This window comes from Martes martes (assembly GCF_963455335.1).
Source record: "Martes martes genome assembly, chromosome: 1".
Lineage (NCBI taxonomy): Eukaryota > Metazoa > Chordata > Mammalia > Carnivora > Mustelidae > Martes > Martes martes.
In genome coordinates this window covers 109847828-109874724 of record NC_137888.1, presented here as the reverse complement: position 1 = coordinate 109874724, position 26897 = coordinate 109847828, and the positions used below count along the sequence as shown (strand labels likewise).

Sequence of the window (26897 nt, the reverse complement as noted above, 5' to 3'; positions counted from 1 at the left end):
GTAGGAGAGCCAGGACTGCAATTAAGGTCATGCACTGCAAATCTATTACTCCTTCCACCATCCTGTAGTCAGAGTAGATTTTACTGGGAAGCTAGTAAAGATTAAATTCAAAATACTTCCTTTAAGGTATCCCTTCCAAGGCTGTGAGAGGGATCTTAGCGATGTATTCCCTTGGCCTCTCTTTGTTTTTCTTTCTCTTTCTTTTTTTCTCTTTCTCTTTTTCTTTTTCTCTTCCCTTTTCTTCCTTCCTCCCTTCCTCCCTCCCTCCCTTCCTTCCTTCCTTCCCTTCTTTCAAAAGTAAGATATTTTAACTAAAATGGGTTAAGAATGCTGTTGCTTTCTATTCTTCCTTCCATTGTCACTTTCCCCTCCAGATGGAAACTAGAACAGACCTGGAAATTTGTGAAATCTGGCTAAGAGAAAGTTGAGGTAGGTTAACATTTAGTTGGGGGGCTAGTAAGATATTAGTATGTGGTTCCCAGTCACTTTCATGAAGAGTGAAGTTATTGCTTATCTTGCTTGATATAGGATGGGCCTCTGAGAATACTTCTACAACTAGCACCAGTATTCAAAAGGAGGGCATGGCCAACGTTCAGTTCCCTGATGATATTAATAGGCCCTAAGGCATCTAACACAGGAAACATGAGGATAATGAAGAAGAACAAAGTTTAAAACACATGGTTTCGGGTGCCTGGGTGGCTCAGTGGGTTAAGCTGCTGCCTTCGGCTCAGGTCATGATCTCGGGGTCCTGGGATCGAGTCCCGCATCGGGCTCTCTGCTCAGCAGGGAGCCTGCTTCCCTCTCTCTCTCTCTCTCTGCCTGCCTATCTGTCTACTGTGAGCTCTCTCTGTCAAATAAATAAATAAAATCTTTAAAAAACAAAACAAAACAAAACAAAACAAAAACACATGGTTTCAGGGGTGCCTGGTGGCTCAGGTGGTTAACCATCTGCCTTTGTCTCAGATCATGATCCCAGGGCCCTGGGATTGAGCCCCCTCTTTGGGCTCTCTGCTCAGCCGAGAGCCTTTTGCTCCCTCTCCCTCTGCTGCTCCCCCTGCTTGTGCTTTCTCTGTGCCTGTCTGTCTCTCTCTCTCTGTCAAATAAATATATAAATAAATAAAATCTTTAAATCAATCAATCAATCAATCAATAAAACACATGGATTCAGGGGGCTCCTGGGTAGCTCAATCAGTTTGGCTCAGGTCATGATCCCAAGGTCCTGGGATCAAGTCCTGCATTGGGCTCCCTGCTCTCCCTGCCTGCACTCTCTTGCTCTCTCTGTCAAATAAATAAAATCTTCAAAAAAATTTTTTTCCAAATCTCATGTCTTACATGTGAAAGAAATTTGATAGTCATTTTTCATTATCGGTGATAATTCATGAAGCTAAATGAAACTTGTCTGCTTAGAAATAACAACTTTGTAAGAATACATTTCAATAAACTGAGGAAAAATAGAATTATTTCCTCTTTTTACAGAAGATAATTTTAAAATGTGTAGTCATAAGAAGAGGCAATCAACCAATATGCAGTCAATACCAGGTTTGAATAAAGTATTAAAGGTGTGGGGTTTTTTAATTGAAGTATAATTGACATAAAATGTTATATTAGTTTCAAGTGTACAACATATGGATAGGTGAGATAATTAATAAAGGTAGTATGTTATTTTCTGGATTTTTTATATTTTGTTATATTTGTCAGGTTTGTAATAGCTACAATTTTTGTAATTGCGATGTATTTTGTCATTCAAAAATACTCATTTCTACGCCTAATTTTGTATTTATAATAGTATATTATTTTTTCTTAAAGAGAGCCCCTATGTCATATAAGCTGAGTGAAATTTGTATCTGTCCCCAGTCTGTGATACTTCTTTAATAATGTTGCATTCACCACAGGATCACTAAAAATGACAGGACCTGTCCAGCATGGGGTTTGTGGGTCAGAAGCTCATCCTTACTGTACAATCACTCTAGCACTATCCTCATGGGAATTGGGCAGTTTAGAAGAGTGTTCAGAGTATTTTACTTTGTGCACAGGAACCATCTCCCAATGCCAGTCTGGATCACCTCCCTTGCTGGTAACAGGAACCAAGCCTTATAACACTTTGCTATTACTCATTGGCATTATCTTTGTATAGTGCCTATCTCCCAAGCAACCAAACCACTTAATCTCTTTTGATTTTACCAAATCCAATTCATCTTCCAAATATGCACATCCATGAAACATGTCCAGGAGAGAGGTTATTCCAGCCCATTTTACAGAAAGAGAAGACTCAATCATAGGGATGCATTATTAAAATTCCAACTACTCAATTCTATCTCTGAAATAGTCCCTACTGAGGGACTTGCTGTGAGGGTTAAATAAGATAACATATATGAACTATCCAAGCCCCGATGCTAGGACATGAGTGCTTGGTAAATGTTAGTTTAATGTTAGGTGATTCTTTACCCATAGGTAAGCATTTGCCAAGTTGAGTTCATGAAGCACCCAGATGCCTGGAGGCATTTCTACAGTTCCTTGAAAGAAAATGTGGTCACAGTACACAAGCTTCAAATTTCTCTGCTTCAACATGAACCATGGGTTGTAAACCTGAATCAAGAAACCCAACCCATAAACTTTTTTGCAAACTTGACTGTTTAGAAAACCTTACTAAGAACAGATTTGTGTGGTGTCTCTCACTGGGAAACCTAGTCGACTCTCAATGGACTTACCTCCCAGTTATGTGACCTTGGTCAAGTCATTCTACTTATTTCTATTTGGTTTCTTCCTTTGCAAAACAAAGATATTAATAATTATGGGACTGTGAGATAATCATTAAAATAAAGTACGTGGTAAGTTTGAAGACATATAGATAATGAGTTGTCATGTTTGCACCAACAAAGATGGAGGACTGAAGTTAAGGAGCAGATAATTTGTTTCACATCCTTCCTTCCACAAGGAAGTGATTCCCATCACCACTTACCTCAGAATTACTAAGTACACGGATAAGGGTGACACACTTAATATGACTTCAGAAAAGAATGTTAACGAATTATGTAGAAGTTAAGATCTATTTGACAAAGGGAAAAAATAAGAGCTGCCGAGAAAAGCTAAAGTTATCTCACTAACGTCTTTATTGACCCTGAGGGGAGATGAGATAAAAACTAAAGTTAGTAGAGAAATCAAAGTGAAAGCGTATCATCTAAGTAAGAAATATAATCAAAAGAAAAGAAAATAATGAACATTTAAGATGGCAAGGGAAATGTGAAGTATAGTATATGTGAACTAAGTCTGGTTCTTTCATAGAGGAAGTCAATAGATCATCCCTGATGTTGATAAATCAATACACAGAAATGGAAACGTATTTGTCAGAGTATTCAAAGTAACAAACAGCATAACCAGAAAAGCTTTGAAAATAAGTTGCCACTAAGTTGGAAGTTGGTGATGAGTGGGGGAAGCTGTTGGTTTCCAACAGGAGCTCTTCTGTATCATTTGATTTTCTTTAACATTTGACAAAATACAAAAGAAAAAAATAAATAACTCAGAAAGGCCTGTGTTCTGGTTTGTCTGTGTTCTGGTTATCAAAATAACCTCAGATATTCAACATTTTGTTTTTAAGGATTTTTTTTCAGCCATCTCTTTTCTTCATTCTATATGTGCTGTTCAATAGAACAAGACACATGGGGCTATATGGAATTTAATTAATTGGAATAAAATAAAAATTTGGTTTCTAAGTCTCATCTGTCACATTTCATAGCTTGTGGCTACTGTGTCTGACAGCACAGAATTATGGTTTCCATTATTACAGGAAGTCCTACAATCTCATCTACACGTACAATTTTAACTGCCACTCATTCTTGGATGACTCCCTGATCTTTATCTCTAGCCAAAGATCCTCTCTCCTGAACAACACACCTTCATATGCACCTGCTGGTTAGATAGGAATATTTTCACTTGATGTCCCATAGCCCTCAAATGCAAGTTATCCAAATCTCGATACACTGCATTCTGTGAAAAGCACTTTTACTCTCTATGCTCCCTACCTGTAGTGTTGAAGTCACTCACTTTTAGTGAGAAGTCACTAGAATCAGATGCCTGGTCTCCACAGCTTGCAGGTCAGTTCACTCTCCCTGAAATCAATGGCAGTCTGGGAGACCTTAGCTTATCACTTCCTTTAGATACACCTCTTCTGGCTGTAGTATCTACCAGGTCATCACCTTCTGTTTATTCTAGATGTGGCCTATACTTCTACTAACTGAGCTCTGTTCTGAAGCCAACAAGCCCCTGACTGGCCCTCTGGGCATCACTCAGCTAGTCTTATGATTTTTTTTTTTTTTTAAACCCCAGTGAAATGTCATTCCGCACTTTCCATAATTATGATACATTCTGAGAATTGCTATGTGTTTTTGATGTAACCACAACAATATCTGGAGCATAAAAAGGGTTTTGCTAAAATCAAAATACTATTTTTTTCTAACATCAAGGAGAAAGCCTAAGCTGGGCCACTGCTCTGTAAAACCAGATTGCAGAAAGGCAGTGGTTCCATGGCAGCTTAAACATGGACTCCTGGAATGGGTCGAACCCCAAATGCCTATGGCATCAGTGTCATAAAAACACATCTACTGATTGCATATTATGTAAGGCTCTGTGTTAAAGGAGAAATTGGGGTACCTTCAAGGACTTCACAGTCAATCAGGGGAGAAAACACTTTAGCAGCTCTCTTTAATAAAAGGGAGGATCCAGTAGGATGGCCAGTTCAACAACCAACCTTGCTCTAGTAGACCTTTTGTACTACAGAAGGTAGAAACTTAAATATTATAACCTCAGATTCCTCTGTAGCTAGATTTGGGTATCATCAAGTTCCAACTTAATTCAGGTCTTCTATCTACAAATACATAATCTTGGACAAGTTTCTTTGCTTCTTTGTAGTCTACTTTCTTCATTTCAAGATGGAGGTTGTAACAATATATTCTTGACAGAGTTACAAGATTCACTGGTACAGTGAGTACAAAAACCTTAGCCTCCTGCCTGGTACCTAGAAACACTCAATAAATTCTTGCAATCATTATTAAGAGAAGAAGTGGAACATCATTCCCATGTCCTGCTTCAGGATAAGTTAAGAGGAAGGAGACAGAAAGTGTCACATTTACTTTGCTGGTGCAGACCTAGCAGATACAACATAGCTCTGGACCCGGTGGGTCTAATGGAAGCCCCTGATCATTGGATGGTGACTCAGGGGTGTGATCCTGGTGCCTGCTGTTGGAAGAGCAACTTCCTGATTGCTTAACTTCCTATAAGGCATTGACAACTAATCCTTAGGCGGACCAATTTTGCCCTGTTGTTCTGGGAATCACTTCCGGAGCTCCAGCCTAGAGCCTGGCCCTCCAGACTTCCTAAGAATGCTGTAAGTACTTAAACCCATCTATTAAAACACTTTGCTTTTAAGTAGTGAAGTGGATTCTATCATGCAAAACTGAATCCAAACGGGATAGAGGCAGGATGAAAGAAGTGCCATCATCTCTCTGCCATTAGCAAGCTGTGGTGGCTGTGTGAGGTCCGTGTGGCAGTAACTGCATCATATCACTAGTCCAAGTCTCCGTTTCTTCATTTATAAAATGGAGGGTAGCAGTAAAGCAGTACTTGTAAAGGGCATTTGATTCATTCTGCTCACTACGAGGATTTTTCCTTACTACTCGGTCTCAGGACCCCCAGTGGAGTAGGTACCACAACTGGATACTTCTAAATCATAGAAAACCTTCTATATCATCTAAAAACACTTGTAAATAGGTTAAAAAATTTTCCCCCAACCCACTGGTTGTAGGAACTCTCCACAAAGCTGTAAGTGTGGACCGAGAGAAAGAAGGAAATGTAGTAGGAATACATATCAGGGTTCTCTGGGACACTTACTCATGCAACTTACATGTGACTTCAGGACCTACTTGAGACTTAGCATGTATATATCACCCCCAATTGATGGAGTTCTGCTGTGCATGCCCCAATATTTGACTTGATGGGTCACACAACATTGAGTTCATTATGGGCAATGTAGGCTGTACCACAACTTGGTGGCCTATGGCCAAGTGCTCAGTCTATAAAATTGCCCAGTTGTGATCCAAAGAGAAAATTGTTATCTAAGAGAATGGAATATCTTTGTTCAGAATCCTAACATCTAGCCAGTGATTCGCCTACAGGGGCTGGCCAAAGGTCTCATGCAGGATCTCAATCTGCCACAGATACTACAAGCAACATTGGATCTGCTGTGTATATAACCCAAGTGATAAAACAGCCTGCACTGCAGCCTGGACCTGTTCTAGATATTTCTCCTATTCTGTGCACCATTTGAAACTAGCAACTTCTTGGACTAAATGCACAATTGGTTCAAGTAGCAGACCCAAGTGAGGTATACATTACCTCCAAAATCTAAAGAACTCCATTAGGCACTGTGGCTCTCTCTTTATAATAAGAGGGTGGAAAATTTGCCATTTGCCTTTGGACATGTATCTTGACATGTCCCAGACCACTGATCCCTTAGAAAAGTCAGCTGTGTGACTTTTGATGACAAAGGCCTCAGAATTTGGGGGTGGTATATTTCCACACATGTGTCACACAAGTGTTACAATAGTTCTTACTCCGTGTTCACCTGGTTAAATCAGTATGATCTCATCAGTGAAACAGACCAGGGTGATGTCTTATAGGATAGCAAGGTAATCAGTTTCCCTTTGACTAGATTCTGACATAGGTTTGGAAGGTTGACATAACCCTGAGTGTACTAGTAGTCCCAATAGCTGAAAGCAAACTGCCCCTGATGATCTTTAATAACAGGTAAAATGAAAAACAAAACAAAACAATAACAAAACCCCCAAAAAAAACCCAGCATACCAGTTGTCAGGGAGTGTACTTTTTGCTCCAGCAAAAAAGAATTTTTCACACATCTGCATTCCTGGTAGAGCTGGAGTCAGCACTTGATTAAATGCAGAATAATCCATTCTCACTGTTTGTAGACTCATAACCAAATTCAGTTTCTAACAAGTCAGTAAAAAAGTGTGACTCATGAGAAGGTATAATATACCCAAAATAATTGTGAGGTTTTGCATATTTATATTAACAAAAAACCGGAGAACATGAATGGGAACCGATCCTAAGAATATTAGAGCAGAGTGGAAGAAATATAGTATTGGAGCAGACAAAATTTACTAATTACACTGCACCAAGTTACAATTCTAGTTTCGATGCATATAAGACACTAAAAACAACTCAAATAGTTTGCTTCATAAATTGCCTAAAACATGGGGCCAAAAGAAGTATATGCTGAGTAAAGTTGAAATGCCCAAGGCAGACATCCAAAGGCCAAAGTGGATTATTATGTAGGACCCCACTTCCCTTCTGTGAAGGTCCAGAGATGCTTCTTTCACCAAAGCTATGAGAGATACATTTACGAGGGAAATCTCAACATGCTTAAGATGTAGCTCCTCTGTGGTTATTCTCTGCCAACAGAAATGGCAGTGGGAACTGCTGCCATTGAATTGGGCATTCTGGATTCAGTGAGGAGAAGGGTATCCTGGGGTGGTGTGTCCTGACTCAAGACACACTTCCATTCATTTCTGCTCATACAGATCAAATAAGACTTGAGTGGGCTGCCCATTTATTTGTGCTCTAGGGACAAAACAATTAACCAATGTCAAATATCTCTAAGGATCCAACCATGCTGACTACTATTTTGGTTCAGCTCCCATCATGGTAGCCATGCCCACCAAGTCCTCTAGATTGGAGACAGGGGGGAAAAAAATCCCACTTCAAAATAATTTTGGGTGCCAGAAACCATAGAAGAGGAAATGTCTTACCGATTTAGGGTTAAACATTAAACAGATTCTTTAAAAACAAAATTAAAAAATAAATTTAAAAGTCAGAAAGAAAATCAGTAATTACTAGGAACTAGTACAGGTTTACTATGAGTAATCCATAAAAAAATTGGTCTCATTTGTTTGTTTGTTTGCTTCTGAGAGAGAGGAGATTGCACATGCATGCATGAGCTGGGGTCAGGGTGGGGATTGCAGAGGGAAGGAGAGAATCTTAAGCAGGCTCCTTGCCCAGTGCAAAGTCTGACTTGGGGCTCGATCTCATGACCCAGTAATCATGACCTGAGTCAAAATCAAGAGTCAGACGTTTAACTGACTGAGCCACCTAGGCGCCCTTCATTTGTTTCTTAAGTGAGATTACTAAATCAGAAAAAAAAGTTATATACAGTACGAAACTAACCCTAAGTTTCCTGTAAACAAATAGTATGATAAAGAAAACCCGGATTTCCTCAATAGTAATTTGGTGGCAAGTGAAGAAAAACTACACTCTAATCTGTATATGAACTGCCAGGCCTGTGTTGAATATGATATTTTCAAAGAAAGGTTAACCAAAGCGAATACCACAAGTAAGAGACAAGTTCGGTAAGGGCTCTCTATAACCCATCACATGAAGAACAGTTGTAGGAACTGGGGCTTTCGTGTCAAAAACAAATAGGAAAACCCCAACACAACTACTTTGTTGGGAGAATCCCAATTAGCTGCCTTTATTTGAAGTGTGACCACGTGGGATACAAAATTGATTTATTTGTGGTAACTTCAGAGGAAGATGTAGGATCAAAGAGACAAATCTCTAGAGAGGAAGATTTGGGGGCAATGTTCAGAAAAACTTTCTCCTCGCTGCAGCTGCTGAGCATAGTATTAGCTGCTGTAGAAAGCCAGGGATTCAGGGCGCCTGGGTGCCTCAGTGCGTTAAAGCCTCTGCCTTCAGCTCAGGTCATGATCCCAGAGTCTTGGGTTCTAAGCCCTGCATTGGGCTCTCTGCTCAGCAGGGAGCCTGCTTCCCTTCCTCTCTCTCTGCCTGCTTGTGATCTCTGTCTGTCAAATAAATAAATAAAATCTTAAAAAAAAAAAAAAGAAAAGAAAAAAGAAAAAAGAAAGCCAGGGATTCCCTGCCTTGCAAATGTTTTTGCAGAAGCTCAGTCTGCAGCTGCTTCTGCGTGTTTTGGTTAAGGGAATTCCTGCAATAGGTAGGAGGCTAAAGTAGATGATGTTTAAGGTCCCTTCCAGTCTCAGCTTCTAAAGAGTAAGCAGAATGTAAAAGCAAAGAAGAGGAATTTCTGAGATGCATGGTGTGGGCACTGTTGACAGGATATGAGACACAAGGGGGCTATTTCAGAGAACTTGATCGTGACATATTTCCCATTCATAATGTAGCATCCTGATCCTTCCTATCTACCTAAAAACATGAGTTCATTACATCGGACCTACATTTTTCTCACCCCAGTTTAACCCATCAATGGTGATACAGTGATTTAGATGTCATCTCTTTCCCTGGGAATGGAAGATACGTGGAAGAAACAGTGGGCCAGAAACAGGAGATTGGAAGCTGTAGGATCTAATCCTGGTATTGCCAAAAAATCACCATCTGTTTTTTGAGCAATTCCTTGCAAATTCCACGTGGCTTCACCAGGAGGAGACTTGGGAGACGTTTGCTAAGATCCTTTTAAGACTGAGCACAAACAGCCCATCAGATACAAGATCTAGACTCAGGTGCAACCTCATGACTTTGCCTCTCATTATTCCACATTGGTTGCAGCTCTGAAATGAAATCCAGCTCACGTATTTTTTGTCTCAGGTTTTAAGGCTGAAGCAAGAAGTGAGCAGAAGATTCTGTGATGCCTCTTTGTGGCTACTGCAGTCAAGGGGAATAAGGAAAGCATGGATCAAACCTCAGTCACGGGCATCTGCCCTGCAGTTGGGAGGCCTGGCCCCCTAACTGCTTAAGGAGCACGTTGTGGGAGGTGCAGACCAAAGGTGAGTTTACACATCGGCGACTAAAGTTTCCTGCCACTAAGCATAAGAAGTCACTCATGAGCAGCGTCCGTAAACCACAGCTACAGGATGTGGGCATAAGCCCTTGTATAACTGTTGGCCAGGAGCCAATGAGCATTCATCCCTGTGCAAATACTTGGGCTTTTTTTTTTTTTTTTTTTTTTGCTGTTAACCTTTGAAAACCACAGGCATTAGTCTCTCTTTCTTCCCCTTGGCACGAGTCATCTTCTTTTCTCCAACTTGGTCTCTTGTGTGTAAAGAATTTCTGAGGAGCTTTTAAGCCTAAATTTAATACCTATGCCCTCCCCTCTCTGGCCCCACCAAACGCCAGGCAGAGGTAAAGCTGCCTCACAAAGTATCTGCCGGCTTGGCCGGCTTCCGCAGCTTTGTGTGGGCTTTTCCATCAGACAGGAAATCAGAGAGTTCTATGAGTGACCTTAGCCTTGAAGAAAAGACAGGTAATTTCTGGAAATTCCCCTCAAACAACGATGACCTATTGTTTTCTTACCTCAGAATTAGCCCAACAACTATGAGGCCCTGATTTAGATGCTATGCCTTTCCCTGGGAATAGAGATATAAGCAAAGAGCAGTGGGCCAGGCATAGGAAATCGGAAGCATTAGAGTTGAATCCCAGTACCATCTGCTTTTTGAGCAATTTTTTTTTCCAGTTTCTATCCCTTCGCTTCATTGTGAAATGAACGCATGGGGCTAGATGATTTCCTGCCTCCTTAGCCCCAGGGCTCTGTGCATGGCTTTCTTAGTACTGCTTGAGCAAGCGGACAAGGAAAAGAGGCCTCGAGGCAAAAGATCCGAAGCATATCAACTGGCTTCTCTTTTCTGCCTTAGAGAATGGCCAAAGGTCAGGCTTCCGAGGAGGCCCTATTGCCCACTTGAAGGTCAGGCTCAACAATTCTTGACAACTCCCCTTCTTGTACACATTAGAGAATCTACCAACCTCACCTCTGTACCCAAGTATCCCACATCCCGGTATCCCAGTGTGAAAACTGAAGCTAAACTCACTCCAACAAAAGAATTTTTTTTTTTTTTTTTGAAATCCCTGAAGTCTGGGCAGGTGGATGTTACAGAGTCTTAATCAAAAGAAGAAGAATATTCTAACCATCAGAACGACCCAAGATCTATCAAGAAACCTTGAACTATCTGTCAATAAAGACGTTCAAGCAGTTTTTGAAAGGAGATTTATCAAGGTCTTCCTGAATGGGATAAAGATCAGATAAAGAAGATGGCCAACCACGGCATTTTTATGATGATGTGCCTGATACTTAATGGCTCTTATAAATAATCATATTCCCAAATTAATGATGTCCCTTTCAGAAACTTTATGAGTATAGTTCAGATGACAGTCTGAATGAACAGTCCAGGCATATAGTAGGTCCCCTGATCTGTGGTTTGTATTTCCTGTTGAGCTTATGGACAAGGATCCCAAGTTAGAACACCAAGGATCCCAAGTTAGAACACCAAGGATCAAATGGGAGAATGATGGTCAGAAGGTCCACAGTGACCAAGGAAAAATTCCCAGGGGGAACTAAATATAGTTCCCTAGGATATTGTCCTACTTTCTGCTTCTAAGTCTTATCACTCTACGGCAGGTACTCGATGTTTTTTTGGTTTTTTTTGTTTTTTTTTTTGTTTTAAATACAATAATTTAACCTCATTTCATTCAGTCCTTACAAGATCTTTATGAAGTGGGCAGAAAAGTTATCACTGTCTCCATTTTACAGATGAGGAAATTAAATCTTGGGAAAGTTGAGGTAATTTTCTAGGGTCTCATTTGACTGATTCAATTCTTTTCAAAGAAAAAATGATTTAATTGTCTAATCATTAGTAACAATTATTTGGAGGATCATAGTAAGGTCTTTAGCTTTAAAGTATAATATCAATCACCCATTTGTCAATCCTGTTCACAATATCCACTTCATCTAGGCCCTACATCAAGTGATGGCAGGCTTCCTCTTCCAAGGGGCAACCATTCCATCTTCGACATCCCTATCTGTAAGAAGTTTTTTTTTACCTTAACGCACCTTCTAGATTCCTGAATCCTTTCATCCTCTAGTCATAGCCTGCTTTTTAGGTCCCACATATCAGTTTATGGGATATCACACTAGACAGTCTTTGTGAAATGTGCAAAGCATTCTCATGTCATCATCCCTGAGTTCATTCTTCTCCACAGCAAACAGTTCCAGTGTTGTTAAATGTTTATCCTATCTGTTAGAGGCTAGACCTCAGAGCTAAGAGACATCTCCCTCTTCTCACCTTTTGCATTGATGGGCCTGCACTGTACTCTTTAGAAAGTCACTTGGGAACAGTCTGTCCTAGGTTACCAGAGGGACAAATGTGCAGAAAGAAGTCTATTGTCAGGCTGATCCTTAAATGGTAACTCAAAAGAATGTGCTGGACATTTCAGATGCTTCTGCCAACAAATGCCACTATCTTGAGGCAAACAGGGATTTTTGGGCAACAGTGTTATAATAATTTGCCAATTATGCCTGCTTCAGAACCACTGCCAAAACAATCCAACGACTTTTCATTCCACTACTGTTGACAGGACAGCTAAGGATTTCAACATTTCCTTTTACAGTCTGAATAGAAGTTCCCTGCCTTGGGGACTATAACAATATTTGCCATCAAGGTTGGGGGGGTGTGCAGGGGCTGTTGAATAGGAAGTGGGTGCTGTGAAGGGGAAAGAGAGAGAAAAAGAGAAATGTTAATGGAAGTAAACAATGACAAAGACTAAATAAAATGAAGGTTATTTAAGGTGTGGGTTTTGACTGTCTGCATCAAATTGATGTTTGTTAATGAATCAGAGGACAAATCTTTGACATTGAAGAAATAAAATTTTAGAAGAAAAGACTTTAAAAATAAACTCTTCACAAGCCACACCCCCCCCCCAAAAATAGCTGGAATTTTTAACTTGAATATAAACCAATGCGTCTTAACTTTCAGTCTTGAGACAGACTTGAAAAGCTGATTGTAATAATATTTATAGTGTTCATCATTCAAAGAAACTTTTCAAAATATACTAGAAAAATAAAATTGTAAAATTGAAAAAAGAAAAACTCAAAGAGATGAGAACAGATGAGATAATCTCCTGAGTTGTTCATCAGGGAAAGGAAGAGAGAAAATATGAGAGAAAAGAGCAAAGGGAACAGAATAAGATAAGACAGTATTTTTGAAAACATGCTCTTCAAAACCTTCTGGGATCCATCAACATTCCACAGGGGGCACCTCCGAGACCCATAAAAAGAGGAATCCGAGGCATTCCCATGTCCACTTCAATCTTAGTGGCCTTACTTCTATCTGTTCTACACATTAAGAGTCTAAAACATATTTCAATAGACGCAAAGTGTCTGCTATTGTAAAATAAAATGAAATAAATGTTTGAACAAAAAACTGCAGAACGATTAAAAGTTCTTAAGCAGGGAGTGAGAGGGTCAAATCGTGCTTTAGAAATCTGGCAACCAAATGCAGGCTGGATTAGAACAGAGGCAGCCTCAGATCAAAGATCCCAAGTAAAAGGCAGTGGCAAAATTATCCAGGGGAACAGAATTAGACTTGATCTAATAATACACACCTGTGAAAACGGAAAGACAAAAGAGTTCATGAACAAGGTTGAAATAAGAATGAACTTTAAGTTTGACATCTGGGCATTGGGGTACAATGCTAAGCCATACATAAATTTGGTATTGCTATGATCTGAGCGTTTGTGTCACCCCAAAATTCATATGCTGAAATCCTAAAACCCAATGTGATGGTATTAAGAAGTGGCCTCTGGGAGGTGATTCGGTCATGAAAGCAGAGCCCTCATGAATAAAATTAATAAAAGAAGCACAAGAGAACCCTCTTGCCCTTTACTATGTGAGGATATGACAAGAAGTCTGTCACTTGGGAAGAGGACCCTCACCTGCCTATGATGGCAGCCTGTTCTGAATTCCAGCCTCCAAAAAATACATTTCTGTTGCTTATAAGCCACCCAGTCTGTGGAATTTTGTAATAGCTGTCCAAGCAGACACAGAAAGATACTATATGAAATTATTTAGCAAGGAATTTAGATATATCAAAACTGATGGCTTTCAGGGATGATGACTGGAACCATAAAAATGCCACAGAGAACTCTAGGATTTTGAAGATGTTGAATGTGAGTGGCTGTTGGAACACTGATATACATGATCAGCAGAAAGAAATACAAAACTGAATCTTGAAGCAATATCAGGGATAAAAATATGGACTTGTAATTCATCCTCACAAAAAGAGTAGCTAAAATGATATAGTCAGACCCCAATGAAAGAGAAGATCAGAATCAAAGGACTCAAGATCAAGATCCAGAAAATGCCTACATTTAGAGGACAGAAGAATAAGAACCCAGAGTCTACCCTCAGTTTATGATCAGGCATTCATTGATAACATTATTTGATGAGCTTAAGAGAATATATTTTCTGGTTTTAGGAAATTTGGTTATACTTACACGAGGTCTGAAGTGTACACATATCGATCTAGTCAAGCTTTTAGATTTCCTAAGACACTAAGTATTCAAAATCATGTTATAGTATTTAGAAATAATGAATTGTTTCAATCCAAAACTATGGTGGCCTGAAACAGAATCTTCGATAAATATGTATCAGTGGATGACATACTTATACACCAAAAAACATCTCAAAAACCAATACTCCCGCGGGCAAGGGAATAACCAAGTTTGTTGCGGTTTCCAATGAATGACATCAGTCCCATGTAGGTTTCAATCAAAATGGGTTCAGTTAGCACCATCAGTCCCTTTCCTCTTTCAGATCCAGTGGAATTCTTGTGGGCATTCTGGATAGCTGGAACAAGCGTAGACGTGAACCCAGACAACTGAAGAGGAAAAGAAGGCACAGTTAGTAAATGTAAAGTAGGTCCAGAGACACTTCCTCCCCAGCCAGTCCTCACTGAAGTGGACAACTCTCCTGAGGCTGCAACTATCCTTACTTATATAGAAATCGTTTCTCAGAATAATCAACATTGCTTCCGTTAGTCTTCTATAAATTCATCTGTCAATAGATTATGTACATAATGAAATTATCTGCCTCATCCTGTTTATTTTTCATCCTTCATAATTTGTACGACATTAAGAAGTCAGTTTAATAAATATTTGCTGATAGTCTATTATGAATCAGACACCTATTGGGTGCTGCTGAAGATTTAATGACAAGTAAGATAGAGTCTCTGTCTCCAAAGAAGTGATACTATAATAATCTAAGAAATGAAGTTCTTTTTTTTTTTTTTTAAGATTTTATTTATTTATTTGAGAGAGGCAGAGAGAGCAGGGTAGGAGTAGAGGGAAAGGGATAATCAGACCTTGGTGCTAAGCATGCAACCCCAGGTGGGGCTCAATCCCATGACCCCAAGAGCGTGACCTGAGCCAAAACCAAGAGTCAGATGCTCAACAGACAGAGATACCGAGGTGCCCCTAAGAAATGAACTTGTAATGATTACACAAGGTTTGTGAAAATAAAAAGCAAAATAAGCACAAGATGCTAAGGTAACACAAAAGAAGGAGAAATCATATGTAACGAGAGGATCAGAAATGACCTCAAAAGGAAACTCTTGAGACAATCCTTAAAGGGTTCACAGGGTTACATTAGGTAAAATGGGGTTAGGAAAAGCCTTGTCAACAGCTGTTGTTTTTTTCCAACCCAGCATCCTTTCCATCATTGGAGATACTTCTTCCAACAAGAGTACCTCCTTTGTTTTTTGGAGAACCACCCTATCCCATTTAGCCCACAGAGTTTAAGTGGCTCTGACTTTAGCATATGGTTCAGGCCTAGTCAATCAGAGGACTCCATTTTTCTGGTCACAGAGATTGGTTCAGAATGAGCACATGAACAATATTGTTATAAAAATGATAGAATACAAGCCTGGAGGTATTCATGGTCATTTTGCCACACATAGTAAGAACCCGACTGAGAAGTAAGCCCACAAAAGTGAAAGAACTAAGATGTAGAGAAAGATGAATTATTGACAAAGTCATTCAAGTTATTAGATCAGTCAACCTTGAAGTTTTAAGTTAAGTGAGTAAAAGAAAAATTCCTTTTTTTGTTCAAGCCAAGATGAATTGGATTAAGAGGAGGTAATTCAGGGAGCATTCTAAACAGAGAAACAAGTAAGGAAATGAAGTAGGAAAGCTCATATCTTTGTATTTCCAATACGCTCTTTGTATTTCCATTATTTCTTTCTTATATAAATGTATTAGGTAAGTCAAAGAAGCTATCACGACTTCCATGTTAGAAAACCAAGGTTCATGGAAGGTAAATGACTTATCCACAGTAACTCCACTTTCTGCATCACAGTGAAAAAGAACATGGGGAATAAAATCTTATTCACAGTGAGATCCAAATCTGTTTCCTAGGCAGCTGGCCACTAATCTAAATTAAGACTCTTGTTAGAGTATATTCCTATATCAATTCAAATTATTAAGCATACTATGAAAAGTGATCATTGTTCTTCCCATTTGCCCATGAGGAGACAAATCTTTGCTTTAAGAGACTAACACAAGATTGATGATTCAATGAAGATAGAGAAGTCTGTAGTCTTTCCCCATAATATAATTTTTCATATAGATCTTATCCTGGATTCTTAATTTTATATTGCTCTTGGGCAAACCACTTCTTCATTCTAGTCTTAGTTTCCTTATAAGTAAGAAAAAAACATTTAAAATTTAGAATGTATCTACTATTGCTAGTTAACCCAACCCATAAGCAAAAAAAAAAAAAAAAAAAAAAAAGGTCATGCAAATAAAACTTCTATAATTTTCTAACTGTGTAACATTGTAAATTCATTTGCCCTTTTAAGCCTTAGTTCATTCTTTTGAAAAGCATTGAGATCTACAGATTTTAGATAATATCATAATATCAGAAGTTAAAAAAATGATTATGATGATAAAGCAACATAGTTTTCTGGACTACCTCAATATCTCTAGGTTTTCCAAATAGACAGATATATTTGTCTCTCTACTTTTCTTTTTTAATTTTTTTTAAGATTTATTTATTTGAGAGACCGAGTACATGTGCAAGTGGAAGAGGAGCAGAGGGAGAGAGAGAGAATCTCAAGTAGACTCCCTGTTGAGCATGGAGGCTGAGGAGGGGCTCAATCCCACAACCCAGAGATTGTGACCTGAGCCAAAATTAAGAGTTGGACACTTAGGGCACCTGGATGGCTCAGTTGGTTAAGTGACTGCCTTCAGCTCAGGTAATGATCCTGGAGTCCTGAGATCGAGTCCCACATCAGGCTCCCAGCTCCATTGAGAGTTTGCTTCTCCCTCTAACCTTCTCCTCTCTCATGCTTTCTCTCACCCTCTCTCTTTCAATTAAATAAATAAATATTCTTAAAATTTAAAAAAAAAGAGTTGGACACTTAACCATTTGAGCCACTCAGGTGCCCCGTCTCTCTATTTTTCTTTAAAGTAAGAGTTAAAGTAATTGAGTAATACCAAAACATTAATTTAAAAAAATGGACTCACTTCACTGAGTCTAAAGAATGTAACTAACAAAGAAGTAGGGTTTTGCTTGTTCTCCATGCTAACAGCAATGACAGATAGAAGGTACTTCTTATTACTACTTGCAGTTCCAACATCCTCTTTGAGATCTTAAAAAGGATCTAAACATTGCTGCTTCTGAAAGATACAAGCTACAATCACACATCTAAAAGGAAGGACATCCTTCCTTTCAGCAAATTCCACCAGTGTTTTAGTTGATTGAATAAGAAAAGCAGAAAGAAGTAACCTTTCTTCAACTTTCAAAGAGGAAAGTAGAAAAGAATAAGTTAATAACATGGACATCTAATCACTATATTTAATAATCATATATTCTCAAGGTCAGAATTGATCTTAAGCTTATCAATTCACCATTCATCTATTGTTATGTCTTGCCACATCCTTACCAAGAAGCCACATCCCTCTCCATGGACATATCCAATGATATGGAACTCACTGCTATCTAACCATGTCTATTTCATCACTGTATAGTGGGAAAATGCTTAGCATTAGATACACAAGGCCAGTTATGTTTTCTTGTTCTATCAGTTACTGATGGTTAGACCTTGGATAAAACCATATAAGCTCACTGAGCCTTACTTTATACATCTGAAAATGGGAAAATAATAATGATGAGGATAATACTACTAAATGCCAACCTCGTCAGATTGTTTATGAATTTAAGTTAATTATCCAAAAATATTTTATAAAGCATAGTATTTATAGGTACAAATATTTTCATTATTTATAGGAAGAAAAGATTTTGACTTCCACAGTCCCATTCCTTTCAGTTCCATACTTGGAATGCTAATTTCCTTAATTTGAATCATAGACTCCAAAATACAATTTTTTAACTCTGATATGAGCTTTTTAAAAGCAACAGAGTTCTCTGGATGTCAAAGGATATATTAAATTCTACTCAGAAAACAGGATTTTGAAAAACATGGCTTGAGCATCAAAGTATCTCCCCCAAGATATTTATCAGTTATAAAGGGAGAAATACAGACTTTGCAGAGGGGAAATCCAGCATACACCATTTTAAACAAGTGATCAAGGTTAACATCACTAGTAATAAGGCATATACACATTGTGAGCCTACAGTAAAGACAAACATCATCTCTCTAGTACCTGCACCAAAAAAGCAGGCCACAATTCAATTATGAGAAAACATCAGGCAAACCCAAATTAAGAAACATTCTACAAAACAATTGACCAGTATTCATCCGAAGTGCTAAGATCATGTAAACAAAGGAAGAGTGAAGGATGTGACGAGCACTGGGTTCTATAAGCTACTAATAAATCATCGAACATTATATCAAAACTAATGATGTATGTTGGCTAATGCAATTTAAATTTTAAAAAAAAAGGAAGAATGAGAGACTGTCAGAGTTTGGAGGAGAATAAAGGGACAGAACAGCTCAATATAATATGTTATCCTGATCTGAAGCTTGGGACAAACAGAGGATGTTAGGAAACATAAAACAAACAAACAAACAAACAACAACCAAAAAAAAGTAAAATTTGAATAAGGCCTCTAGTTTACTTAATATTATTGTACCACTATTGAATTCCCAGGTTTTGATTTATATTATATTATATTATATTATATTATATTATAATGTAAGTTGTTAGAAGAATTTGAATGACAGGTTCATGGAAACTTTACCATCTTTGCAATTTCCTGTAAGTCTAAAATTATTTCAAAATAAAAAGGCTTTAAACTCTTTTTTTTTGTTTGTTTGTTTTTTTTTTTTAATTTTTTTATTTTAATAAACATATAATGTATTTTTATCCCCAGGGGTACAGGTCTGTGAATCGTCTGGTTTACACATTTCACAGCACTCATCATAGCCCATACCCTCCCCAATGTCCATTTCCCCACCACCCTCTCCCGTCCCCCTTCCGCCCCGCAACCCTCAGTCTGTTTCTTGAGATTGAGTCTTTTATGGTTTGTCTCCCTCCCAATCCCATCTTTTCATTTTTTCTTTTCCTACCTCTCCCCAAACCCCCCCACCTTGCATCTCCACTTCCTCATATCAAAGAGATCATATGATAGTTATATTTCTCCGATTGACTTATTTCGCTAAGCATGATACCCTCTAGTTCCATCCACGTCGTCGCAAATGGCAAGATTTCATGTCTTTTGATGGCTGCATAGTATTCCATTGTGTATATATACCACATCTTCTTTATCCATTCATCTGTTGATGGACATCTAGGCGCTTTCCACAGTTTGGCTATTGTGGACATTGCTGCTATAAACATTCGGGTGCACGTGCCCCTTCGGAGCACCACGTTTGTATCTTTAGGATATATACCCAGGAGTGCAATTGCTGGGTCGTAGGGTAGCTCTATTTTCAGTTTTTTGAGGAACCTCCACACTGTTTTCCAGAGTGGTTGCACCAGCTTGCATTCCCACCAACAGTGTAGGAGGGTTCCCCTCTCTCCGCATCCTCGCCAGCATCTGTCATTTCTTGACTTGTTAATTTTAGCCATTCTGACTGGTGTGAGGTGGTATCTCATTGTGGTTTTGATTTGTATTTCCCTGATGCCGAGTGATGTGGAGCATTTTTTCATGTGTCTGTTGGCCATCTGGATGTCTTCCTTGCAGAAATGTCTGTTCATGTCCTCTGCCCATTTCTTGACTGGATTATTTGTTCTTTGGGTATTGAGTTTGATAAGCTCTTTATAGATTTTGGATACGAGCCCTTTATCTGATATGTCGTTTGCAAATATCTTCTCCCATTCTGTCAGTTGTCTTTTGGTTTTGTTAACTGTTTCCTTTGCTGTGCAAAAGCTTTTGATCTTGATGAAATCCCAATAGTTCATTTTTGCCCTTGCTTCTGTTGCCTTTGGCGATGTTCCTAGGAAGAAGTTGCTGCGGTTGAGGTCAAAGAGGTTGCTGCCTGCATTGTCCTCAAGGATTTTGATAGATTCCTTTCGCACATTGAGGTCCTTCATCCACTTTGAGTCTATTTTCGTGTGTGGTGTAAGGAAAAAGTCCAATTTCATTTTTCTGCATGTGGCTGTCCAATTTTCCCAGCACCATTTGTTGAAGAGGCTGTCTTTTTTCCATTGGATATTCTTTCCTGCTTTGTCGAAGATTAGTTGACCATAGAGTTGAGGGTCTATTTCTGGGCTCTCTATTCTGTTCCATTGGTCTATATGTCTGTTTTTGTGCCAGTACCATACTGTCTTGATGATGACAGCTTTGTAATAGAGCTTGAAGTCTGGAATTGTGATGCCACCGACTTTGGCTTTCTTTTTCAATATTCCTTTGGCTATTCGAGGTCTTTTCTGGTTCCATATAAATTTTAGGATTATTTGTTCTATTTCTTTAAAAAAAATGGATGGGATTTTGATAGGGATTGCATTAAATGTGTAGATTGCTTTAGGTAGAATAGACATTTTCACAATATTTGTTCTTCCAATCCATGAGCATGGAATATTTTTCCATTTCTTTTTGTCTTCCTCAATTTCTTTCATGAGTACTTTATAGTTTTCTGAGTATAGATTCTTTGCCTCTTTGGTTAGATTTATTCCTAGGTATCTTATGGTTTTGGGTACGATTGTAAATGGGACTGACTCCTCAATTTCTCTTTCTTCTGTCTTGTTGTTAGTGTAAAGAAATGCGACTGATTTCTGTGCATTGACTTTATATCCTGACACTTTACTGAATTCCTGTATAAGTTCTAGCAGTTTTGGAGTGGAGCCTTTTGGGTTTTCCACATATAGTATCATATCATCTGCAAAGAGTGATAGTTTGACTTCTTCTTTGCCGATTTGGATGCCTTTAATTTCTTTTTGTTGTCTGATTGCTGAGGCTAGGACTTCTAGTACTATATTGAACAGCAGTGGTGATAACGGACATCCCTGCCGTGTTCCTGACCTTAGCGGAAAAGCTTTCAGTTTTTCTCCATTGAGAATGATATTTGCGGTGGGTTTTTCATAGATGGCTTTGATAATATTGAGGTATGTGCCTTCTATCCCTACACTTTGAAGAGTTTTAATCAGGAAGGGATGCTGCACTTTGTCAAACGCTTTTTCAGCATCTATTGAGAGTATCATATGGTTCTTACTCTTTCTTTTATTAATGTATTGTATCACATTGATGGATTTGCGGATGTTGAACCAACCTTGCAGCCCTGGAATAAATCCCACTTGGTCGTGGTGAATAATCCTTTTAATGTACTGTTGGATCCTATTGGCCAGTATTTTGGTGAGAATTTTCGCATCTGTGTTCATCAAGGATATTGGTCTGTAATTCTCTTTTTTGGTGGGAACCTTGTCTGGTTTTGGGATCAAGGTGATGCTGGCCTCATAGAATGAGTTTGGAAGTTTTCCTTCCATTTCTATTTTTTGGAACAGTTTCAGGAGAATAGGAATTAATTCTTCTTTAAATGTTTGGTAGAATTCCCCTGGGAAGCCGTCTGGTCCTGGACTTTTGTTTGTTTGGAGATTTTTGATGACTGTTTCAATCTCCTTACTGGTTATGGGTCTGTTCAGGTTATCTATTTCTTCCTGGTTCAGTTGTGGTAGTTTATACATCTCTAGAAATGTATCCATTTCTTCCAGGTTGTCAAATTTGTTGCCGTAGAGTTGCTCATAGTATGTTCTTATAATTGTTTGTATTTCTTTGGTGTTGGTTGTGATCTCTCCTCTTTCATTCATGATTTTATTTACTTGTGTCCTTTCTCTTTTCTTTTTGATAAGTCTGGCCAGGGGCTTATCAATCTTATTAATTCTTTCAAAGAACCAGCTCCTAGTTTTGTTGATTTGTTCTATTGTTTTTTTAGTTTCTATTTCATTGATTTCTGCTCTGATCTTTATGATTTCTCTTCTCCTGCTGGGTTTAGGCTTTCTTTGTTGTTCTCTCTCCAGCTCCTTTAGGTGTAGGGTTAGGTTGTGTATTTGAGACCTTTCTTGTTTCTTGAGAAAGGCTTGCACTGCTATATATTTTCCTCTCAGGACTGCCTTTGTTGTGTCCCACAGATTTTGAACTGTTGTGTTTTCATTATCATTTGTTTCCATGAATTTTTTCAATTCTTCTTTAATTTCCTGGTTGACCCATTCATTTTTTAGAAGGATGCTGTTTAGTCTCCATGTATTTGCATTCTTTTCAAATTTCCTCTTGTGATTGAGTTCGAGCTTCAGAGCATTGTGGTCTGAAAATATGCAGGGAATGATCTCGATCTTTTGGTAGCGATTGAGACCTGATTTATGACCCAGGATGTGGTCTATTCTGGAGAATGTTCCATGTGCACTAGAGAAGAATGTATATTCTGTTGCTTTGGGATGGAATGTTCTGAATATATCTGTGATGTCCATCTGGTCCAGTGTGTCATTTAAGGCCTTTATTTCCTTGTTGATCTTTTGCTTAGATGATCTGTCCATTTCAGTGAGGGGAGTGTTAAAGTCCCCTGCTATTATTGTATTACTGTCGATGTATTTCTTTGATTTTGTTATTAATTGGTTTATATAGTTGGCTGCTCCCATGTTAGGGGCATAGATATTTAAGATTGTTAGATCTTCTTGTTGGACAGACCCTTTGAGTATGATATAGTGTCCTTCCTCATCTCTTATTATAGTCTTTGGCTTAAAATCTAATTGATCTGATATAAGGATTGCCACCCCAGCTTTCTTCTGATGTCCATTAGCATGGTACATTGTTTTCCACCCCCTCACTTTAAATCTGGAGGTGTCTTCGGGTCTAAAATGAGTTTCTTGTAGGCAGCATATTGATGGGTTTTGTTTTTTTATCCATTCTGATACCCTGTGTCTTTTGATTGGGGCATTTAGCCCATTAACATTCAGGGTAACTATTGAGAGATATGAATTTAGTGCCATTGTATTGCCTGTAAGGTGATTGTTACTGTATATTGTTTCTGCTTCTTTCTGATCTACTACTTTTAGGGTCTCTCTTTGCTTAGAGGACCCCTTTCAATATTTCCTGTAGAGCTGGTTTGGTGTTTGCAAATTCTTTCAGCTTTTGTTTGTCCTGGAAGCTCTTTATCTCTCCTATTTTCAATGATAGCCTAGCCGGATATAGTATTCTTGGCTGCATGTTTTTCTCGTTTAGTGCTCTGAATATATCATGCCAGTTCTTTCTGGCCTGCCAGGTCTCTGTGGATAGGTCCGCTGCCAATCTAATGTTTTTACCCTTGTATGTTACAGACTTCTTTTCCCGGGCTGCTTTCAGGATTTTCTCTTTGTCGCTAAGACTTGTTAATTTTACTATCAGGTGACGAGGTGTGGACCTATTTTTATTGATTTTGAGGGGCGTTCTTAGCATCTCCTGGATTTTGATGTTTGTTCCCTTTGCCATATTAGGGAAATTCTCTCCAATAATTGTCTCCAATATACCTTCTGCTCCCCTCTCTCTTTCTTCTTCTTCTGGAATCCCAATTATTCTAATGTTGTGTCGTCTTATGGTGTCACTTATCTCTCGAATCCTCTCCTCGTGTTCCAGTAGTTGTTTGTCTCTCTTTTGCTCAGCTTCTTTATTCTCTGTCATTTGGTCTTCTATGTCACTAATTCTTTCTTCTGCCTCATTTATCCTGGCAGTGAGAGCTTCCATTTTTGATTGCACCTCATGAATAGCTTTTTTGATTTCAACTTGGTTAGATTTTAGTTCTTTTATTTCTCCAGAAAGGGCTTTTATCTCTCCGGAGAGGGTTTCTCTAATATCTTCCATGCCTTTTTCGAGTCCAGCTAGAACCTTGAGAATTGTCATTCTGAACTCTAGATCTGTCATGCTACCTATGTCTGTATTGATTAGGTCTCCAGCCTTCGGTACGGCCTCTTGTTCTTTTTTTTGAGGTGAGTTTTTCCGCCTTGTCATTTTGTCCAGGTAGGATTTGCTTTCTCCTGCTGTGGAATTCCGCTGTTCTTGGTGACTGAAGTTGGTTTTGGATCGGTTTCTTGTTGATCTTCTGGGGGAGGGGCCTGTTGTAGTGATTCTCAATTGTCCTTGCCGCAGGCGGAATTGCACCGCCCTTGACAGGGGCCGGGCTAAGGAATCCGCTCGGGTTTGCTTTCGGGACCTTTTGTTCCCTGAGCGCTTTCCGTAGAGTTCCGGAGGACGGGAATGAAGATGGCGGCCTCCCAATCTCTCGGCCCGGAGGAGCCGAGAGCTTGGGGTTCCGCTCCTCAGTGCGCTCTCAGAGCAAAGCGCCCAACAGCCCCGCCTCCCTGGCTTGCGGTCGCGCCTTGAGGAAAGCAGTCAATTGTTGGAGCTGGAGAAAAGCGCCGGGTCGCTTTTGTCTCCGTGGCCTCTGGCCACGCTCCGAGCCCTCCCAGCCTGCGACCGGCACAAGGTAACCCCGGGCTTAGAGCTCACTCCTCGGCTTTGTCGCTATAGCCGGCTTCCCCGCTCTAATACCTGCGAGCTCTGCGGCACTTAGACACCCCCAGTCCTTCTGTGACCCCGCGGGTCCTGGGGTTATGCTGACCCCGCCTGGGTTTCTCCCCAGTTTAGCCTCTGGAGCGATGTCTCCCAGTGGAGCCGACTTTTAAAAGTCCCGATTTTGTGCTCCGTCGCTCCGCCGCTTGCCGGGTGCCGGCCCCTCCCCCCGGGGTCTATCTTCCCGTCGCTTTGGATTCACTTCTCCGCAGGTCCTACCTTTCAGAAAGTGATCGATTTTCTGTTTCTGGGATTGTTGCTCTTCTTCTCTTCGATTTCCCGTTGGATTTGTAGGTGTTCACAATGGTTAGATAAGCTATCTAGCTGATCTCCTGCTACCCGATGTCGTCTCAGCCTGCTACTTCTCCGCCATCTTGACCAAGCCTTTAAACTCTTAATTGAGAGAAAATCCTAAATACTGGTTCCTCAAGATTATTGAAGTTTTCACTTTTTCAAGGAGAAAATTTCCAAAGAAAACCAGGTGCAAGATGACACTTTTACTTTGTTTCTCTTATCTCTATATTTTTTAATATAAACCTACACCAAAGTTATGCCGGCATTACTGAATTTTCATTAAGATTGTGTTTTCTGACATGAATTACACTAAGACAATTGGGTTCATTGAAGAATTTTACATCTGAAAGGAATAATTTATAAATTGTTCCATTTTTTTTCTGAAAAATTTCCATTGAATGAATTCATGTATATAAAATTAAATTAAATCAAAAAGTTGATTTTTATCCATTTCAAGTTTTGTCATTTTTAAGTTTTCTTCTGAGAAGATTACTTTTAATATTATTATTTTCCTGAGTGTGTTTTTAGTTGTCAATTTAATTTTGTGTTTAACTCTACTAACACTAATTTTCCTTGGCCAAATTTTGCTTCTTAATGTCAAAAATAACATGCAATTCCTCACTTTATTTATTAACTATGTGAGGTTACCAGCTGTCATTTTAGTTTTAACAGCTTTAATTTTCTATGGATATATGAATTATTTATATCAGTATTAATACTGTAAACTAACTCTCTATGTCACTAATAGATTAAAAAGCTCTAAAATCATCCAAAAAATATTAATGAAACACCTACACTATTCACCAGGCATTTTCTAAGTGCTGTGACTAAAGAGACAAGATGGTCATCCTGTTCCCATGGATATTACAATCTTGTAGTATGAGAAAAAGTAAATATAGGTGATTTTGATGGTGATAAATTCTAGGAGAAAATAAAATGTGGAAAAGGGCAAAATAACAGGATTGAGGGTTATTTTAGATATTGAATTCAGGGCACATCTTTCTGAGAAAGTAAAACTTGATCCGAGGCCCAAAGGATGAAAAAGAGGTAACCATGTGGTAGTCCAGGGAGAAAATAAAAGCACTTGTACAGGCTGTGGGGTAGGGATGAGCTTAGTTTATTCAAGGAACAGGGAAAAAATCCTATACAGCTAGAATATAGTGATGAAACAAAAGAGATTGAAGTGAAATCTTAGGCAGAGAGCATCTTGTGAGCCATATAAAGACATTGAAGTGATTTTAAATATTTTTTTTAATTTATTTATTTGAGAGAGAGAGAGAGATCACAAGTAGGCAGAGAGACAGGCAGAGAGAGAGGAGGAAGCAGGCTCCCTGCTGAGGAGAGGGCCTAATGCGGGGCTCGATTCCAGGACCCTGAGATCATGAGCTGAGTCAAAGGCAGCGCTTAACCCACTGAGCCACCCAGGTGTCCCGAAGTGATTTTATAGATAAGTTCAGTGATGTATGTTTTTTGGATTTTGGTGGGGTTTTGTTTGTGTTTTGTTTTGTTTTGTTTTGTTTTAAATAATCCTGGCTATTCTATGGAGAATTTACTCTTAGAGTCAAGAATGGAAACAGGAAGATTAAGAGGAGTTTGTAGATCACTTCATTAGCCCAGGCAAGAGATGATGGTGGCTTGGACAAAAAGAGCAGTGGAGAACATGAGAACTGGTTGACTTAGGGATACTACTTGAGGCAGAGTCATAGAAATTACTGGTATAAGGAAATATAGAGGATGAAGAGACCAGAGAAATCAAAGAAGACACCTAGATTTTTGGTGTGAGAAACTAGATAGAAAGTGATTTCATTACTGGGTTGGGAAAACTCGGTGAGAGAAGAGCTTGCACATGGTGAGGTAC

General features: G+C 39.0%; 1 protein-coding gene across 1 annotated transcript in view; it reads right to left on the bottom strand.

The window, feature by feature from the left end:
• Positions 1-11475: 11475 nt before the first annotated feature.
• TPRG1 (tumor protein p63 regulated 1) overlaps positions 11476-26897 on the bottom strand; it is a 157165-nt gene continuing 141743 nt past the window's right edge. Inside the window, exon 6 of the mRNA XM_080825066.1 lies at positions 11476-14687. Coding sequence (XP_080681192.1) covers positions 14493-14687 — 195 coding nt within the window. The 3' untranslated portion in view covers positions 11476-14492. The remainder of the gene's footprint in view (positions 14688-26897) is intronic.